The 16,345-nt window shown below is 34.3% G+C and overlaps 1 protein-coding gene across 2 annotated transcripts in view; it reads right to left on the bottom strand.

Annotated features, from left to right (window-relative positions):
* Positions 1–1,040: 1,040 nt before the first annotated feature.
* Positions 1,041–16,345, bottom strand: part of MS3_00010600 (uncharacterized protein) — a gene marked incomplete at its 3' end in the record, with an annotated part of 67,377 nt that continues 52,072 nt past the window's right edge. The window contains exons 13-16 of one of the 2 annotated variants that reach the window (XM_051218987.1): positions 13,624–13,738; positions 11,646–11,813; positions 10,785–10,861; positions 1,041–1,994 (exon numbers count right to left, since the gene is read on the bottom strand). In XM_051218987.1, coding sequence (XP_051069203.1) covers positions 1,871–1,994; positions 10,785–10,861; positions 11,646–11,813; positions 13,624–13,738 — 484 coding nt within the window. The remainder of the gene's footprint in view (positions 1,995–10,784; positions 10,862–11,645; positions 11,814–13,623; positions 13,739–16,345) is intronic. The other variant, XM_051218986.1, reaches the window with a different exon arrangement.

Raw genomic sequence — 16,345 nt, 5'->3', positions numbered from 1 at the left:
CCGCTCAGTTAGTCCATCAATTATTTTTTAGTATAGCTAACTATTCTTCAGTTTCAAGAATTTCGTTCTTACCGAATTGACTAATATACAATGTACGCATTAGTAACTAATTTCATGAGGTAACTCCAAATGTCTTATTGAGAACTCGTGAACAATGGAGCTCAAACGTGTTAGATATGAGGTAGCTACTCACTAAAGACAATGAAAACTAGTTGCGCAATATTGTGGGTTGGTTAAAGTTAGGGATGTAAACCACTATTTCCCGACTCGGTGATTTAAGGCTTAGACAGTACTGTAAAAAACCCTGAAGCTCCTGGACTCGATAATAAGCAGGGTTAGGAATGCATGATTTTATGATTATTTCCACCATAATTTTAGCACAATCTCACCGATGATAATTCATCACTCTATTGAACTTATTCAAATATATCCTTCCCAAAAGTTGTAGGCAAACATGTTTCTACAGTGTGAGGCTGGATCAGTAACAGATCATTTTAAAACTCATGACTACTTGACTGAATGTTATGATTAGTGTTATGCTTTAATTCATCACATCCTTTCTGATATAAAACTGAAACTGCGACAGGTAATTTTCACTGTTATGAACCATTATAATTGTGTTCTCATTGCTTATTAACCAGAGAATGGACTAAACTGATGATAGTTATATTCCAAATGCTTCATGTTAGTGGTGCTTATCTTTTACATAGATGTTAACATTATCTGAGCACTGTGTAGATTCAAGAAATTAGAATTGTCGTGATACCACATTTCTTCCAATTCATGAGGCTCATCCTGTAATATAATCAAATCTCTAACAAATATCCTGGTATTGTAATAGTTACCGTGTAACAAGAATGTAAATATCGCTACACTTATTTCAGCTACTGTTTTCACCGTATGATAATCCAAATAATATTTAGTTGTCACTGTATTGTACTAATTGCTTACAACTTAAACTCAGAAAGTGTATTTAATATGAAATATTTAGAGCAAACATTTTCTACTTCTCCCATGAATTCATAAATACATCAGAGTTATTAAGCAACTGTCGTGAATTTATCTCATTTACATTAGACTTGTAATTCCAACAATAACCATAACAATAAATAAAATAATAGATGTGTCGTTTAAATGAAAAATGAAGATAAATTCCAGATTTAATGTTGTCGGGTCACGGAAACATTAAAAAGATCAATATAATTTGTCATAATCATAACAAAATAAATATAGGAAGAAACAATGAAATTCAATTGATTGTTCTCATTTAGGATAAAAATCAATTATGTGGATATTGATATTATTACTGCCTATGTATTGTCTTTTATAAACTCAATCTATGATAACACATTTTGTGTACGTGTGTGTATTAAAAAAATACAGTTTCCAAATAGGAAATAGCAGATAATCCAAACTTGAGACCAATGTAATATCATATTGTTTATTGATGACGGGACAGAGAACACAATGATGCATGAAATAAGCATAAGAAAATGATTCACATTAGGCACATTAGTTTTAATGAGTATCCTTGTTGTTTCATTTATTTGTATAAGGGCGTATACGCGATAGATATAAGGAGAATGAGAAATTAATTTGTTAATTTACTTACATAGTTCAGCCAATCATATGAGAAGTAGACAAATAACTTTGTATCTAATAAATTCTGGTTACTCTTAGGTAATTCTAGTTATTATTATTATTATTATTATTATTATTAATTGTTATAATCATCAACACCAACCCCATTTTCTCTTTCTCATCAATGTCATTGGAATTCTGTGGGGTTTGTTCTTTTGTTATTCATTGAAATATACAACTGAATAAATATTACAATATGTGAATATTTGTGTATGTAAACGCTCATAGATTATGTACAACACATTTTTCTGTTTGTATTAGACATTTTGCCAATATTTCTTTTCAATGATGCTGACGATGATGTAGTTAATGTGACAACTGCAACTTGTTCATCTTCATTCAACTTCATCCCTCTATAACAATAACAGTAAACATTAATGATAACATATTTTGTTATTTACATTTATTGTATATGTAAACAATTGAGTTATTTTAGATAAAAACAAATAAGTTTAACAAAATAATTGTTATCATGAATAAGCAGTAAAATTCATCCTCACAATGTAAATTAGTAACTATCCAGACTGAATGACCTAGTGGATAACACGTTGAACTTTTAAAATAAAAGATACTGAATTCGAGTCCCGAAGTAAACAGTCCAGATACGACTAGCTGATGAATTCTAAATCCAATAAAAACATACATTATAGATTTCACTGTTAACCTTAATCCATTTCTCATTGAAATACTTGTGACCTAATGACAAAATCAAAACAATCTGCGCTGGTGTGTAGAAATGTTAACCAAATATATATATATATATATATATATATATATATATATATATATATATATATATACTGATCAAAATTCCCTTTTTAACATTAACAATGAATAGATTCAAACATTTATAAATAAACAATCATTATCAAATTATTAAATGATCAATTTAACATAAACTTAATTGACAAGAAACAAAGATGAAATTGGAGAAAAAAAGACAACAAAGAAACAACTGTCCATTAATATTTAGTTTACATAGAAATAGTTCGACATGATCCAGGGGTTTAAATTGATGAGGTTTTTAAAAGAAAATAATAACTTTTTTTCTTTACATCTATAAATGAAATAACAATGCAAGAATTGCTAAACTAATGAAGGTTTTGTTGGCTGAAACATTATTATACACTAGATTTAATATTATTTATTAAAAGGCTATCAAATGGATATTATCAATATGGGATACTATTCACTTTGATAATCATTAATAAGATTAGATTGACTTATTTTAAAATTTTAAAACTCAAGATTCTTTCTTGTTTTCAATTTTCTAACAACAATTCTTTTGATTGATGAAAAGAACTTATTTTTCTTATATGGCATAATGTCATTCCACATGGTTAGAAGAATATTCATAATGTAAGGTTTAAAAAAACTGTTTAAGTGATTTTGCTTTAGATAGGGATTGGTTGTAAATCGACAGTTTTTACATGCTATAATTAAATTCAATACCTCTAAAATGAAAAAGCAATAAAACTTGACGCTATATCTAAACTATATCATTAAATTTAACCTAACTCCATCTGTCGCTCTTTTAAGGCTACTGCCGATCCCAAAAGCGAGTAAAGGAGGAGGGTTGGGCATCAGGTCAGTAACCCCATCCCGTAGAAGGCAACCTTGCTAAACGACGCCAAACAGAATAAACAAATTAAACTGTCTAAACTTTGAACTACGAGTTGAAGGATCTTCATTTACAAAAATTATGACGCCTCATGGTGAAACACTGAGATTCTTCAGAAGTTAAGGGGAAGATGACCTTCTAACAACCACAGCAATAGTTAATATTGGTACATGAAACATCCTGACAATGTGAGAGACCGGGAGGACTAGTCAAATAGCAACGGAAATGTGGAGATGCAACGTAGCGGTTCTTGGAACTAAGTGAAACCCATTGGACCCAAGCAGGACAGCAAAGGTTAGGTACGATAGAGATGCTGCTGTATTCTGGTCACAAGGAGGAAACTGCTCCACACACTCAGGCAGTTGCTCTGATGCTATCCAAAGAAGTAATTAATGCATTTATACAATGGGGATCTCATAGACTCAGGATCATCAAAGCATCTTTCAAAACAAATAAGGAGGGAATCATAATGAATGTTACCCAGTGTTATGCACGTAACAATGATAGCAAGGACGACGATAAAAATCAGTTTCATGAGAGACTGCATTCCATCATGACGGGGTGCTGAGGAAACGATATGACCATCCTGATGAGAGATCTAAACGCCAAAGTTGGAATGGAAAACACCGGGTATCAAGATATCATGGGACGACACGGACTGGTTGGGAGAAAGGAACGATAACCGTAACAAATTTGCAAATTTATGTGCACCCAACAAATCGCTTATAAACACCGCAATATTTTCACACAAACACATAAACAAAGCTACACGGGCCTCACCAGGTCACACTGAACACAATCAGATCGAAGATATTTGCATCAGTAAAAATTAAGAAGGGAAACGGAAGACGTGAGGACCAGGGGAGAAGCTGACATAGCTTCAGATCAACACCTGGTTGTAGTTGCCAAAATGAAACTGAAGCTAAAGAAGCAATGGACAACTGGGGAAACAGCATTACAAAGGTTCAACACAGTCTTCCCACGAGGTCCTAACAAACTCAGCGAATTCAAGATTATTCTCAACATCAGGTTCCAAGTCTTACAGGATCCACTCAAAGACGAATGAACCATTATTGAGGACAGTTACAAAGGGATCAACAAAGCACTAACGTTAACACGTCAGGAGGTTCTGGGCCGAAAGAATCATTATCATAAGGAATGGAGCTCTACGAAACCCTGGGTAAGGTTTAAGAATAGAAGAGCAAAAAGACAGCGATTAACCACAGTCGAACATGAACAGAGAAAGTCAAGGCACAACCTGAATTCACAGAAGCAAATGAGAGAGCGAAAATGAGCATTAGAGCTGACAAGCAGAAATATGTGGAAGACCTAGCAACGACATTGGAAACAGCTGCAATCGAAGGAAATATCAAACAACTATATGACACAATGAATAAACTAGCACACAAATATAGTAAACCAGAGAGATCGGTCAAGGACAAAGAAGGCAAGACAATCACTGAGATTCGAGAACAGAGGAACAGATTGCTAGAACGCTTCGAGGAACTCTTGAATAGACCAGCTTCATTAAATCCACCGAACATCGAAGCAGCACATACAGGCCTTCCCATAAATGTCCATCAGATCATCAAACAAATCAAGAGTGGGAAAGCAGCAGGACCTGGAAATATATCAGCTGAAGCTCTGAAGTCAGACATATAAGTAACCACAAATATGATTCACACTCTATTCAGGAAGATTTTGGAGGAAGAGCAAATGCCACTGACAGATTGAAAAGAAAGATACCTCATCAAAATACCAAAGAAAGGAGATCTGAGCGAATGTGAGAACTCAGCTACAGAGGTATCGCACTACTATCGATGCCAAGGAAAGTTTTCCACAGAGTGTTGCTGAAACTGATGAAAGATTCAGTAGACACCCAACTTCTAGATCAATAACCAGATTCTGTAAGGGCCGGTCGTGCACAGACCGAATCGCGACACTACAGATCATCGTTAGACAATCAATTGAATGGGACTCGCCACCATACATCAACTTCCTTGACTGTGAGAAGGTGTTTGACAGTATGGATAAGAGAACCTTACGGAAACTTCTTCGAAACTATGATGTACCTGAGAAGATCGTCGACATCACACGAAATTCATACGACGTACCACACTACAAAGTCGTATATGGAAGACAGCTGATAAACGCATTCCAAGTAAGGACCAAATTCAGACAAGACTGTTCACTCTCGCCCTTTTCCTTTCTACTAGTGGCTGATTGGATTATGACGACCTCGACATCTGAACGGAAGTACAGAATACAATGGACAGCTCGGAATCAATAAGAAGATTTGAACTTCACAGATGACCTGTATCTTCTATCCCATACACGTCAACAAATACAGATGAAGACAACTAGTGTAGCAGCAGTCTTTGTATCAGTAGGACTCAACATACACAAGGGAAAAAGCAACATTCTCAAATACAACACGGAGAACACCGACCGAATAACACTTGGTGGGGAAGATAGGGAAGAGGTGGAAATTTTCACGTACCATCGATAAACAAGGAGGATCCGATGCAGATGCAAAGGCAGGGATTGGCAAAGTAAGGACAGCATTCATACAGTTGAACATCATATGGAACTCGAAATAACTATCAACCATTATCAAAGTCACAACCTTTAATTTCTTTGACTTTTAAATTTGATTTTTACCATAATGTACACTTTATTTCAAACTTTATTCGTTTGCTCCATGTGTCTTTATCTGGATATTACTATTCAATGTTCATTTATTAATAGTGGCTTTATTCAGAATTATATGCTTAGTACAATATAAAATTCTCAGCACAAAGTATTTCAACAAGTTTCTTTTATAATACAAGAAAAAAGAAAAAAACACCTATAACTGAATACATATGTACATACATTAAATAAATAAACTACCTGGAATGTAATGAAATGTTTTTTTACCCAGAAGATTTGACTCTGTACAACATTGCTATTAGAAACATCTCTAAGAGTATAAGTCAATGACTATTAGGTCAGCTCTAACAATCTTTTCGTCAAATGGTATATTTGTTAAATAAACTGTTATACAGCTTACATATCTTTGCTTGCATGTATGGATTCTAATATATGGGCGCCTCGTCTTACCAGAAGATATACATTTATTTATTTAAAAAGTAAGTAAGATAATAAACAGGTGTATAATCGCATTTTGAAAGAGAACCTTTTATTTTTCATTTAAGATATTTAATCTGATTATCATTAAATTGAATAATTCACTAATCTGAATTCAGTGTTTATTGATAATATTATGGAAAAATTGAAATCATAAAAACAAAATCCAGTGTTGCTATTCAGAATGAAACTAACATTGATCCAGTTATGATAATGTTTTTGTACTGGTCTCCCAATAAATAAAATAAATGATGAATAAAATCATTCTACAATATAACTATTCATTATTATCCTCATCAATATAAGTGTATTCTTATACTAAATATGATATATTAATAGTATGAAAATTGTATACGGAATTAGTATCTTGAAGTAATTCATAATAGAGATGTAACTTCTTCCTATCTTCCCCATCCTCTAAGATGAAAATATTTGGAAGTCTAATAGATTGGATATCAAGGGAGACCAATGATGAGGTGTTTCAGATGCCATAAAAACGACTATCTGATAAAATGACGAGTTTGGTCAACTCGGATAAAATACTTAGTAATCGTATTCTAGAAGAGAATAGTTAATGACTTAAAGTAGTTTCCAACCAAACATTTTATTTGAAAGTGAAACTGAAATAGAATTTCAATAATAGATTTTACCTAGTTTTATTATTCCCATTGTCAAATATGAATCTTTTAAACGATGTGTTTTTATTCTATGCACTAATCTTGATTCGATCAGAATATATAATTTCCCTAAAACTTACTTACTTACGCCTGTTACTCCCAATGGAGCATAGGCCGCCGACAAGCATTCTCCAATCCACCCTGTCCTGGGCCTTCTTTTCTAGTTCCATCCAATTCTTGTTCATTTCTCTCATGTCTATTTCCATTTCCCGGCGTAATGTGTTCTTTGGTCTTCCTCTTTTCCTTTGGAGTTGAGGATTCCATGTGAGGGCTTGCCTTGTGACTCAGTTGGGTGCTTTCCTCAATGTGTGTCCTATCCACTTCCAGCACTTCTTCCTGATTTCTTACTCCACTGGGATCTGGTTTGTTCTCTCCTACAGTACGTTGTTGCTAATAGTGTCCGGCCAACGGATCTGAAGTATTTTTCATGGAGAACTGTTAATAAACACTTGTATTTTCTGTATGATGGCTTTCGTAGTTCTCCAGGTTTCTGCCCCATACAGCAGAACTGTCTTGACATTTGTATTGAAAATCCTGACCTTGGTGTTGGTTGACAGACAGTTGTTTTGGGTTCCAGATGTTCCTCAGTTGTAAATATGCTGCTCTTGCTTTACCGATCCGCGTCCTCACATCTGCATCAGATCCACCATGTTCATCAATGATGCTGCCCAAATATGTAAAGGTTTTTACATCTTCCAAATCTTCTCCGTCAATTGTGATTGGATTGGTGCATGCTGTGTTGTATCGGAGAATCCTACTTTTCCCTTTGTGTATATTGAGACCTACCGCTACTGAGGCTGCTGCCACACTGTTCGTCTTCTCCTGTATTTGTTGTTGCGTGTTCGACAGAAGAGCCAGATCATCTGCGAAGTCTAGATCATCCAACTTCATCCTAGATGTCCATTGTATCTCGTGTTTTCCTTCAGATGTTGACGTATTCATGATCCAGTCGATCGCCAGGAGAAAGAGAAAGGGTGAGAGTAAGCAACCTTGCCTGACACCCGTCTTTATTTCGAACGACTTTGTCAACTGCCCTCCATGCACGATTTTGCAGTGTAATCCATCATAGGAATTCTGTATGTTATTGACTATCTTCTCAGGTACGCCGCAGTGTCAAAGAAGCTTCCATAGTGTTGTTCTGTCCACGCTGTCAAGTGCTTTCTCGTAGTCAATGAAGTTGATGTAGAGTGATGAATTCCATTCAATTGATTGTTCCACAATGATCCGTAGAGTTGCGGTTTGTTCTGTACACGATCTATCCTTACGGAATCCTGCCTGTTGGTCTCGAAATTGGGCGTCTACGCAGTCCTTCATTCTGTTTAACGATAGCCTGTTGAAGACTTTTCCTGATATTGAGAGAAGAGTGATGCCCCTGTAGTTATCACACTTGCTGAGATCGCCTTTCTTCGATATTTTGATCAGGAGTCCTTCTTTCCAGTCTCTTGGTACTTGTTCTTCATCCCAAATCTGATTGAAGAGAATGTGGAGTATCCTTGCATTTGCCGCTACGTCTGCTTTCAGTGCCTCTGCTGAAATGTTGTCTGGTCCTTCTGCTTTGCCACTCTTGATTTGTCTGATGACCATGCTGATCTCTTCAATTGTTGGTGGGCCAACGTTGATTGGGAGGTACGTGGGTGCTGCTTCGATGTTGGGTGGGTTCAGTGGGACTGGTCGATTCAAGAGTTCTTTGAAGTGTTCTACCCACCTGTTTCATTGTTCTTCAATGTTGGTGATTACCTTGCCTTCCTTGCTTTTCACTGGTCGTTCTGGTTTGCGGCGATTTCCAGAGAGTTTCTTTGTTATGTCATACAGTTGTCTCATGTTTCCTTCTCTTTCAGCCTTTTCCGCCGTCGTTGCTAAATCTTCCACATATTTATGTTTGTCGGTTGTGATGCTCCTCTTCACATGTTTGTTTACTTCTGTGTATTCAGCTTGCCTCTTTGATCCCTTTCCAGTTGCTCTCTAAAGTAGCCACCTCTCCATTGAGTAGGTCATGAAAGGCCTGGAACTTGTTGCTGAGGTCTGTCTCGAATTCGTTGAGTTTGTCAGTATCTCGAAGGAAAGCCGTATTGAACTTTTGTGATGTTGTCCGCCTCATTGTTCAGTGCTTCTTGAGTTTCGATTTCATCTTGGCGACCAGCAAGTGATGATATAATGTTACATCAGCTCCTCTTTTAGTTCTCACGTCCTCCATTGTCATCCTGAACTTTTTGTTGATGCAGATATGGTTGATTTGGTTTTGCGTAGTGTGATCCGGTGAAGTCCATGTGATTTAGTGAATGCGCTTATGTGGGAATATAGTGCCACCTATGACCAGTTTATTGAAGGCACATAGGTTTGCAAATCTCTCACCATTTTCGTTCCTTTCTCCCAGTCCGTGTCGTCCCATGATGTCTTCATATCCAGTGTTATCCGTTCCAACCTTGGCGTTGAAATCTCCCATCAGAATGGTCAGGTCCTTTGTTGGGCACTTCTCGACGATTGACTGCAGCCTATTGTAGAATTGATCTTTAGCGTCTTCATTTTAATCGTTGGTAGGCGCATAGCATTGGATGATGTTCATTGAAATGTCCTCTTTCTTTGTTTTGAAGGAGGCTTTGATGATCCTTGGTCCATGAGATTCCCATCCTATAAGTGCTTTTTGTGCTTGTTTGGACAGCATCAATGCAACTCCTTGTGTATGTGGAGCATTTACTTCTTCATGGCCGGAGTATAACAGAAGCTCTCCTGAAGCTAGTCGTTGTTGTCCAACTTTCGTCCAATGTGTTTCACTGATCCCAAGCACATCCAGGTTGTATCTCCTCATTTCTGCAGCAATTTGGAAGACTCTCCCAGTCTCCCACATTGTACGAGCATCCCATGTACCTAGATAAATGGTCGCTCTGGTTGTCAGAAGGGGCATCGGGCTCGTAACTTCCGAAGGAATTCGGCTTTCATCAAGAGGCGTCATAGTTCTTCTAAATGATGACCTACTGACTCCCGGGGCAGAGTTTAAAAGGTTTGAATAATTTTTTCTGGTTAGCGTTTTTTTAGCGAGTTGGTTTTCTACAGGATGGGGTCGCTAACCCCATGTTCAACCCTCCTCCCTTATCCGGGCTTGGGACCGGCAGTAGTCCCCGGAGGGACTCCAGGCCGAGTTTCTCCTTAAAACTAGTTGCGTTATATATTAGTGTTTTCGTATTTTATAGAACACGGACACTGTGAAATCGTTTAACACTCGATTTATTACTTCAATCAATATCCGAATAAAAAAGTAGTCTAACTGTTCAAATTCTCAAGAAACATTCTTGTTAGGTTATTTTTATTTTCATATGTTATTTGTAATTTACAAATACTACTAATTAAAAACCATTTGACTGATATTGGCTTTATTATCAGTTGTTATACTTCAGAAAAAAGACATTAGATATTACTGAGAAGAAAACATTTTTTGGTTCATTTACATTTATTTCTGAAGAATAAAAACAACAGTTATTTAATCTCTTGCTTTCCTCAAGAGAACAGTTAAATTATTCACTGAATTCAATATGTCATTCACACGGTTGAAAGGATGATATTTTATGTTATTTGACAACGTTAGAATTGTTTAAAGTTGAATTCCTAAACTATCGGCATTCAAGTGTCGCAACTCAAATGTCATTTATCAGTCACAATTCTTAATTAAGAGCTCGTTTTTACAATAAATTACATATATATATTTCTTAAATTTAACTTACTCCGTAAGTAGTTCAACAGCTTCTGTGATATTATGCTTGCTTAATACACTTGTTTCAATGAATGAAACGTGATGTAACTGAAGAAGAATGGGGCAAAAATGTTTAACACAATCAATATTTTTCTGTATGCGGTTATCAGAAAAAATGATAAATATTTAATACAAATTCACATTCTACAATATATATTAAAATTATTTAATTAATCAGTATAGTTTGATCATTTAATTAAAAGATAAAACACTTTCGGTATCTAGTTCTTATGAATAGATTGGAAGAAACTTTACGGCAGTCTTTTCGGCAATGTTGATATGGATGTATGATAAAAATGTATCACACTAATCTCTTATTATAACCGATAGGCGTTTTTTAATCAAATATTTTAGGGGCATTTAAGAAGGGAGTAGTAACAGTTTTACACCTTAGGTTTCAAAAGAATTTTAGTAAAAATTCAAAAATAAAATAAATTGAATATAAACAAGTAGTACTGACAAATATATGTCAACAACTTTGATAATCGAATGTTTCTCTGCTAGAAACCACATATATAAATCATTTTAAGTCAATACATAATCTGTCTTAATGGAGATATATACCATTACATGAAGGGCGATACATCAATACGGTTTATCGACTATTATTACATATTAAGAGGTAGCTCTTCTAGGGTTACTGCCGGTCGCAAACCTGGGTAAAGCAGGAGAGTTGGGCATGGAGTCTGCAATCTCATCGCGTAGAAAACAAGCTCTCTATAAGACGCTAACCAGAATAAACATTTTAAGGGAGTAACAGGTAGACGATTAATTTACAATGATTTTTGAATAAACTGATTATGTTATGCAGAATGAAACACTTCTTACTTACTTTAGCTACATTGGCACCCATTTCATATGTGATGTACTTTTGCGATTCAGCTTTTTTCATATCATCATTATTATTATAACTTTCTTTAGTATTGTTACTACTGGTACTGCGTAAATCAACTTTATTACCAACTAGAAGAATTGGAACATTTTCTTCACTTGTCGATTCCTTTTTATCAAACAAAAAGAGGTTTTTGAAAAAAAGTTGTCAGTAATAAATTTAATGGAGATTGTTTATCGAATTTTTGTAAAGTTACACGTACATATGACTTTAATCATATGATTCCATTTTCTTCTCAATGATTATTAATATGGTATTCAACCACAACTAATATCACTACGTGTGGAATAGTTAATTTACCATATCATATGCTTCAGTAGACACAATCAGAAAGTTTATATAACAAAATAGTTTGGATTACACGAACTTTATATATATGATACTTAATTTTACTGTGCAATATAATCTGTTGAAGATTATTTGCGTTTCCTAGACTGAAATGTAATCTTCACTTATCCTTGATCATTGAGAATATCCAGGTTCGTGATTCACTCCAAAAAGATGAAGTATTTAACCAGCTAGTGTTTAAATTGGATTTACTTAGATGGTTATTACAATCATAAATGGTTACTGATTTTGAAATCCTTGATTCAAGTTGGTGAATAATAGTTCATGTTTAGATTCAAATCTTGATTTCTTTCCAACATGATTATTCCTAGATCCAGTATACACTGATAAGAATATTTAGGTAGTATTGTATCTAATATAAACATCCATAAAATTTTCTACAAGAACTTATTAGCATAAAAATTGATTGTCGAGTAGTAAGTTTCAAATCCACATAAAAGTCTATAAGATGAAATATACGGTGTTTATAAAAAGTTTGGTGATTCCGAATGATATCACTTGTTAAATAACTAGTTAACCTATCAGCAAAGATATATTTTCATCCTCTAATTCAATTTGAAATGACTTTGATTATCGCAGTGTTGATATTTCGGCTAAATTTGACCAGCCTGGGTTCTAGTCCCGGAGTGAAGACCAACTATGTCATTCAGGTATGTCAAGCTGACAAGTACCAAATAGGACGAAATGAGCATCCTGGATTCCACTGCTAATCACATTCCATCTTAGTATTCTTCATTTGTGATTTTTAAAAAATCGCTATAGACTTCGTGAGAAAGAAGTAATAACGGCATATGCTATTTAAAATGTAAAGCTTGAAATAGTGTCAGTGGTTAAACAGTTCATGTATGAAATAACGTGTCATTTATTGGTTTACTAACCTCTAGCTAGTGGTAGAACAGTGTAATATCATATATGATATATTAAAAATATAAAACAAATGAGAACTCATAAGCACATGAATTGCGCAATAAAAGAACAAACTTCCTATCATCTAGGATGGATAAACCTTCATCTGTTAATTAAATCATCAATAATAAACAATGAGAAATAATTGTCTTTCTAACATGACATCTACTTTGGGAACAAAACTTTCCTTCATTAAACTATCTAATTTACAAGACTAGAAGTACTAGTATTTTAACACACGTCTAGTTATAATTACAGTCGATATTGAAAACCTTTGAATGTTGACTAAGTTGCCCTTGTTTTGAGATCTGAAGGACTTGGGTTCGATCTCCGGTAAGGTTTTGAATAAGCACTATTGAGGAGTCATATGCCAGGACAAAGCAGTTATCTAGCTCACTCTGGTTTTCAGTGGTGACCTGGATAATAATGAACAATATTCACAAATCCTGTATGCTGATGTCAAAAAGTTAGCTATCTAGTAATCCAGTTACACATACTGACATTTTTCAAACAATCCATGTGACGGTTACTAACCGACTGGTAAATATTTGTAGAAAAATAGATCTCTATGCTGAAAAATCCGATCTTCACAAAAATCAGCAGTATTTACCTAATTCTCTGACAGCACTAATTTTTAATCAGAAATGTGATAAAATCCACCTACTTTTATCATTTCCATCCAATATTTGATATTTGCAAATGTATCAGGTTGATCAACTGCATACATTAAAATTACACCGTCAATTTTGCGGAAATATGAACGGACAATACAACGATACCTAATAAAAAGAAACGTATCAAGAATAAAATTTATTTATGCACTCACCATTGACTAAATGATAAAGTAGACGCTTTTTTTCATATTTTCTTAGACATTATCAAACTGGTCAGCAAATAATTAATGAATTGTTAAACACAAGTGTATTCTGATAGAGAAACTGCTCATTAAGTCAAAGAGATATAAGTTTCAGTTATAAACAGTATAGAGCCTGACATAAATATGAATTAGCCTAGATTTTTATCCGACAATACAAAGATAAAATGAGACTAACAAGATAAATACCAAAGGAATCGAAATGATGCAGTACCGATTAATAATGGCTTTATTCAATATTATATGCCGAATATACGATGAAACTCTCAACATAAAATATTTTCGCAAGTTTCTCTTACACTTCTCATATAAAAAATATTTTCACGTATAGACGTGAAATAAGTAGAGAAGTTATGTAAAAATGAAATATTAAAAAAAAAAATGAAATTCTATACAAATGTGAATACAAGTCTCTGATCAGACTAATTCACACAATCTGCTAGTCTTACAGTGGATGCGCTAGATACGGTACTGTAGAGCTTCCATACTTTTCTTTTTAATTATAGATTCTAAGGTATCCACATCTCGTTTTACTAAAAGACATACAAGGAAAAAGATTTGTATGTAGCAGATGATTAATATCTTATAAAATAATACTTTTCAGTAGTTTTCAGGATCTCGAATATCTGTCAGCAACCAAATTCATCATTATATCAAAAGATTTACCCCCTACCTTACAAACTCCCCTTAGCATTCTCCGCAACACAACAAAACCTTTTCTCAAAAGCCCAGAAGGGAATAATAGCTAATATACAGGAATTTATGGATCGTGGGAGTAAATGTTTGGTAATTCCAGGAGCATATAGTAAGTTAGGCGAAAAAATTTCAATGGTATTAACTAGGCATGATAAGACCAAGATAGACCAAAAAATACTTATACCAAAACAAATAATGTTTAACAGTTTTTTTAGAGATCCCCTAATAACACAAATTTTATGTGATTCTAACATGGTGTTTAAGTGTTTTCTATGCATTAGGCTAAAGTTAGTGGTTCAGAATTTGGATGTATTAGATCCAAGATCAATAAACACAGACCTTCGTTCAATGAGTGTAAAAAACTGATGCATTACGAGTACATTTGAAAAGGAAGAAACTGACGTACATACAGTAATGTCATCCGCATACTTAAACAAAGCGTTTCTGATGGTAGACCATTCAGAAAAAAAGAGGATGGAAATGGAAAAAACAGCTCCTTTTTGCGCATCAGCTTGAGTTAATAAAGCAGTAGGACACATTCTACCAAGCACAGCATAATACTCTCTTTCAGCAAGTTGGTTATCCACATTTTGATATTAACATTGTCAAAAAAACATAATAATTCTAATCTTTGAACACAGTCAAAGGTAGGTGTATGACTGGAAAATGCACGTCGAATATATTTCCTACCCGTTTTCAAACAGAAAGACGGAACATCAGAAACATGGTTTGAACGCACCTGCACAATTGTTAATGATTCTGAGACATGTCATTCTAACACCTGCAACCACTGATCACAATTATTGCGCAAACCCCAACCTGATAGTTTATATCTACCAACATACTTCAGGCCTACACTCAGTGATTTCATGGATTGACGTCACATTTTGGTTTAAGAGCCACTGGCCTTCTTCCAAACCATTTCGACATCAATAAATAACACTCGTCAAGTTAGATGATAGTTCAGTATACATAACACATGTCCTACCCGCCTCAGTCAGTGAGGATTTACCTCATCAACTGATTTGCAAACCTTGCCAAGTACCATATGCCCAACCACAACATTGTTCACTCGATCGCTATACGATATCATAAGCGAATAATTTATGTTTGGATAATTAACATTGAAAATAATTATGTAAAAAAATAATTGATATAATTTTATTATTGTTCTCAATTAAGAACTAGTAGCATTGTAATCAAAGAGTAGTTAACAAACCGGCACTAAATAATGAGCTAATAATACCATCTTTTTTAGATTGACCATCGTTAAATTATTCTTTTGATGAGCTGTCATTTGTTTAAACAACAGATTAACAAGTCTTTCAAAAAAGACATTTTGATATATGAAGAAAAATGACGTGAAATTTTATTTTATTTTGACAATAAATCACCGAAAGTAGATAAACCATGAAAGTCTGTCATAGTGAATAAGTATCAGTGACACTAAGAAAATAGTTGTAACCGTTTGTACCTAAAAAAATAAATCTTTTTGTAAATATATATATATTGAAGATGAAAAATAAAACTAATAAGCTATCGGAATAGTCATCTCCAATAATCTCAGATCAGTTAGTATATCTATCAGAACATTGAGAATGTAGTGAAAAACCTTTTGCTTGAATAAAATTTTAATACCTAAATAATGAGAATTTTCTAGTATTTTCCGTTAATTCAGTGGAACTTTTCACTATAACTGTCTAGTTAATCTTCATCCCAACAAAAGTAATCTTGAATGCAAATGAAGATTTATTTATCTACCAACCATGAATTTCATCATTAATCTCTAACTGATTAAAAAGACATTGAAAATGAT

This window comes from Schistosoma haematobium, chromosome 3 (assembly GCF_000699445.3).
Source record: "Schistosoma haematobium chromosome 3, whole genome shotgun sequence".
Lineage (NCBI taxonomy): Eukaryota > Metazoa > Platyhelminthes > Trematoda > Strigeidida > Schistosomatidae > Schistosoma > Schistosoma haematobium.
This window is presented reverse-complemented; position numbering and strand designations above follow the sequence as displayed.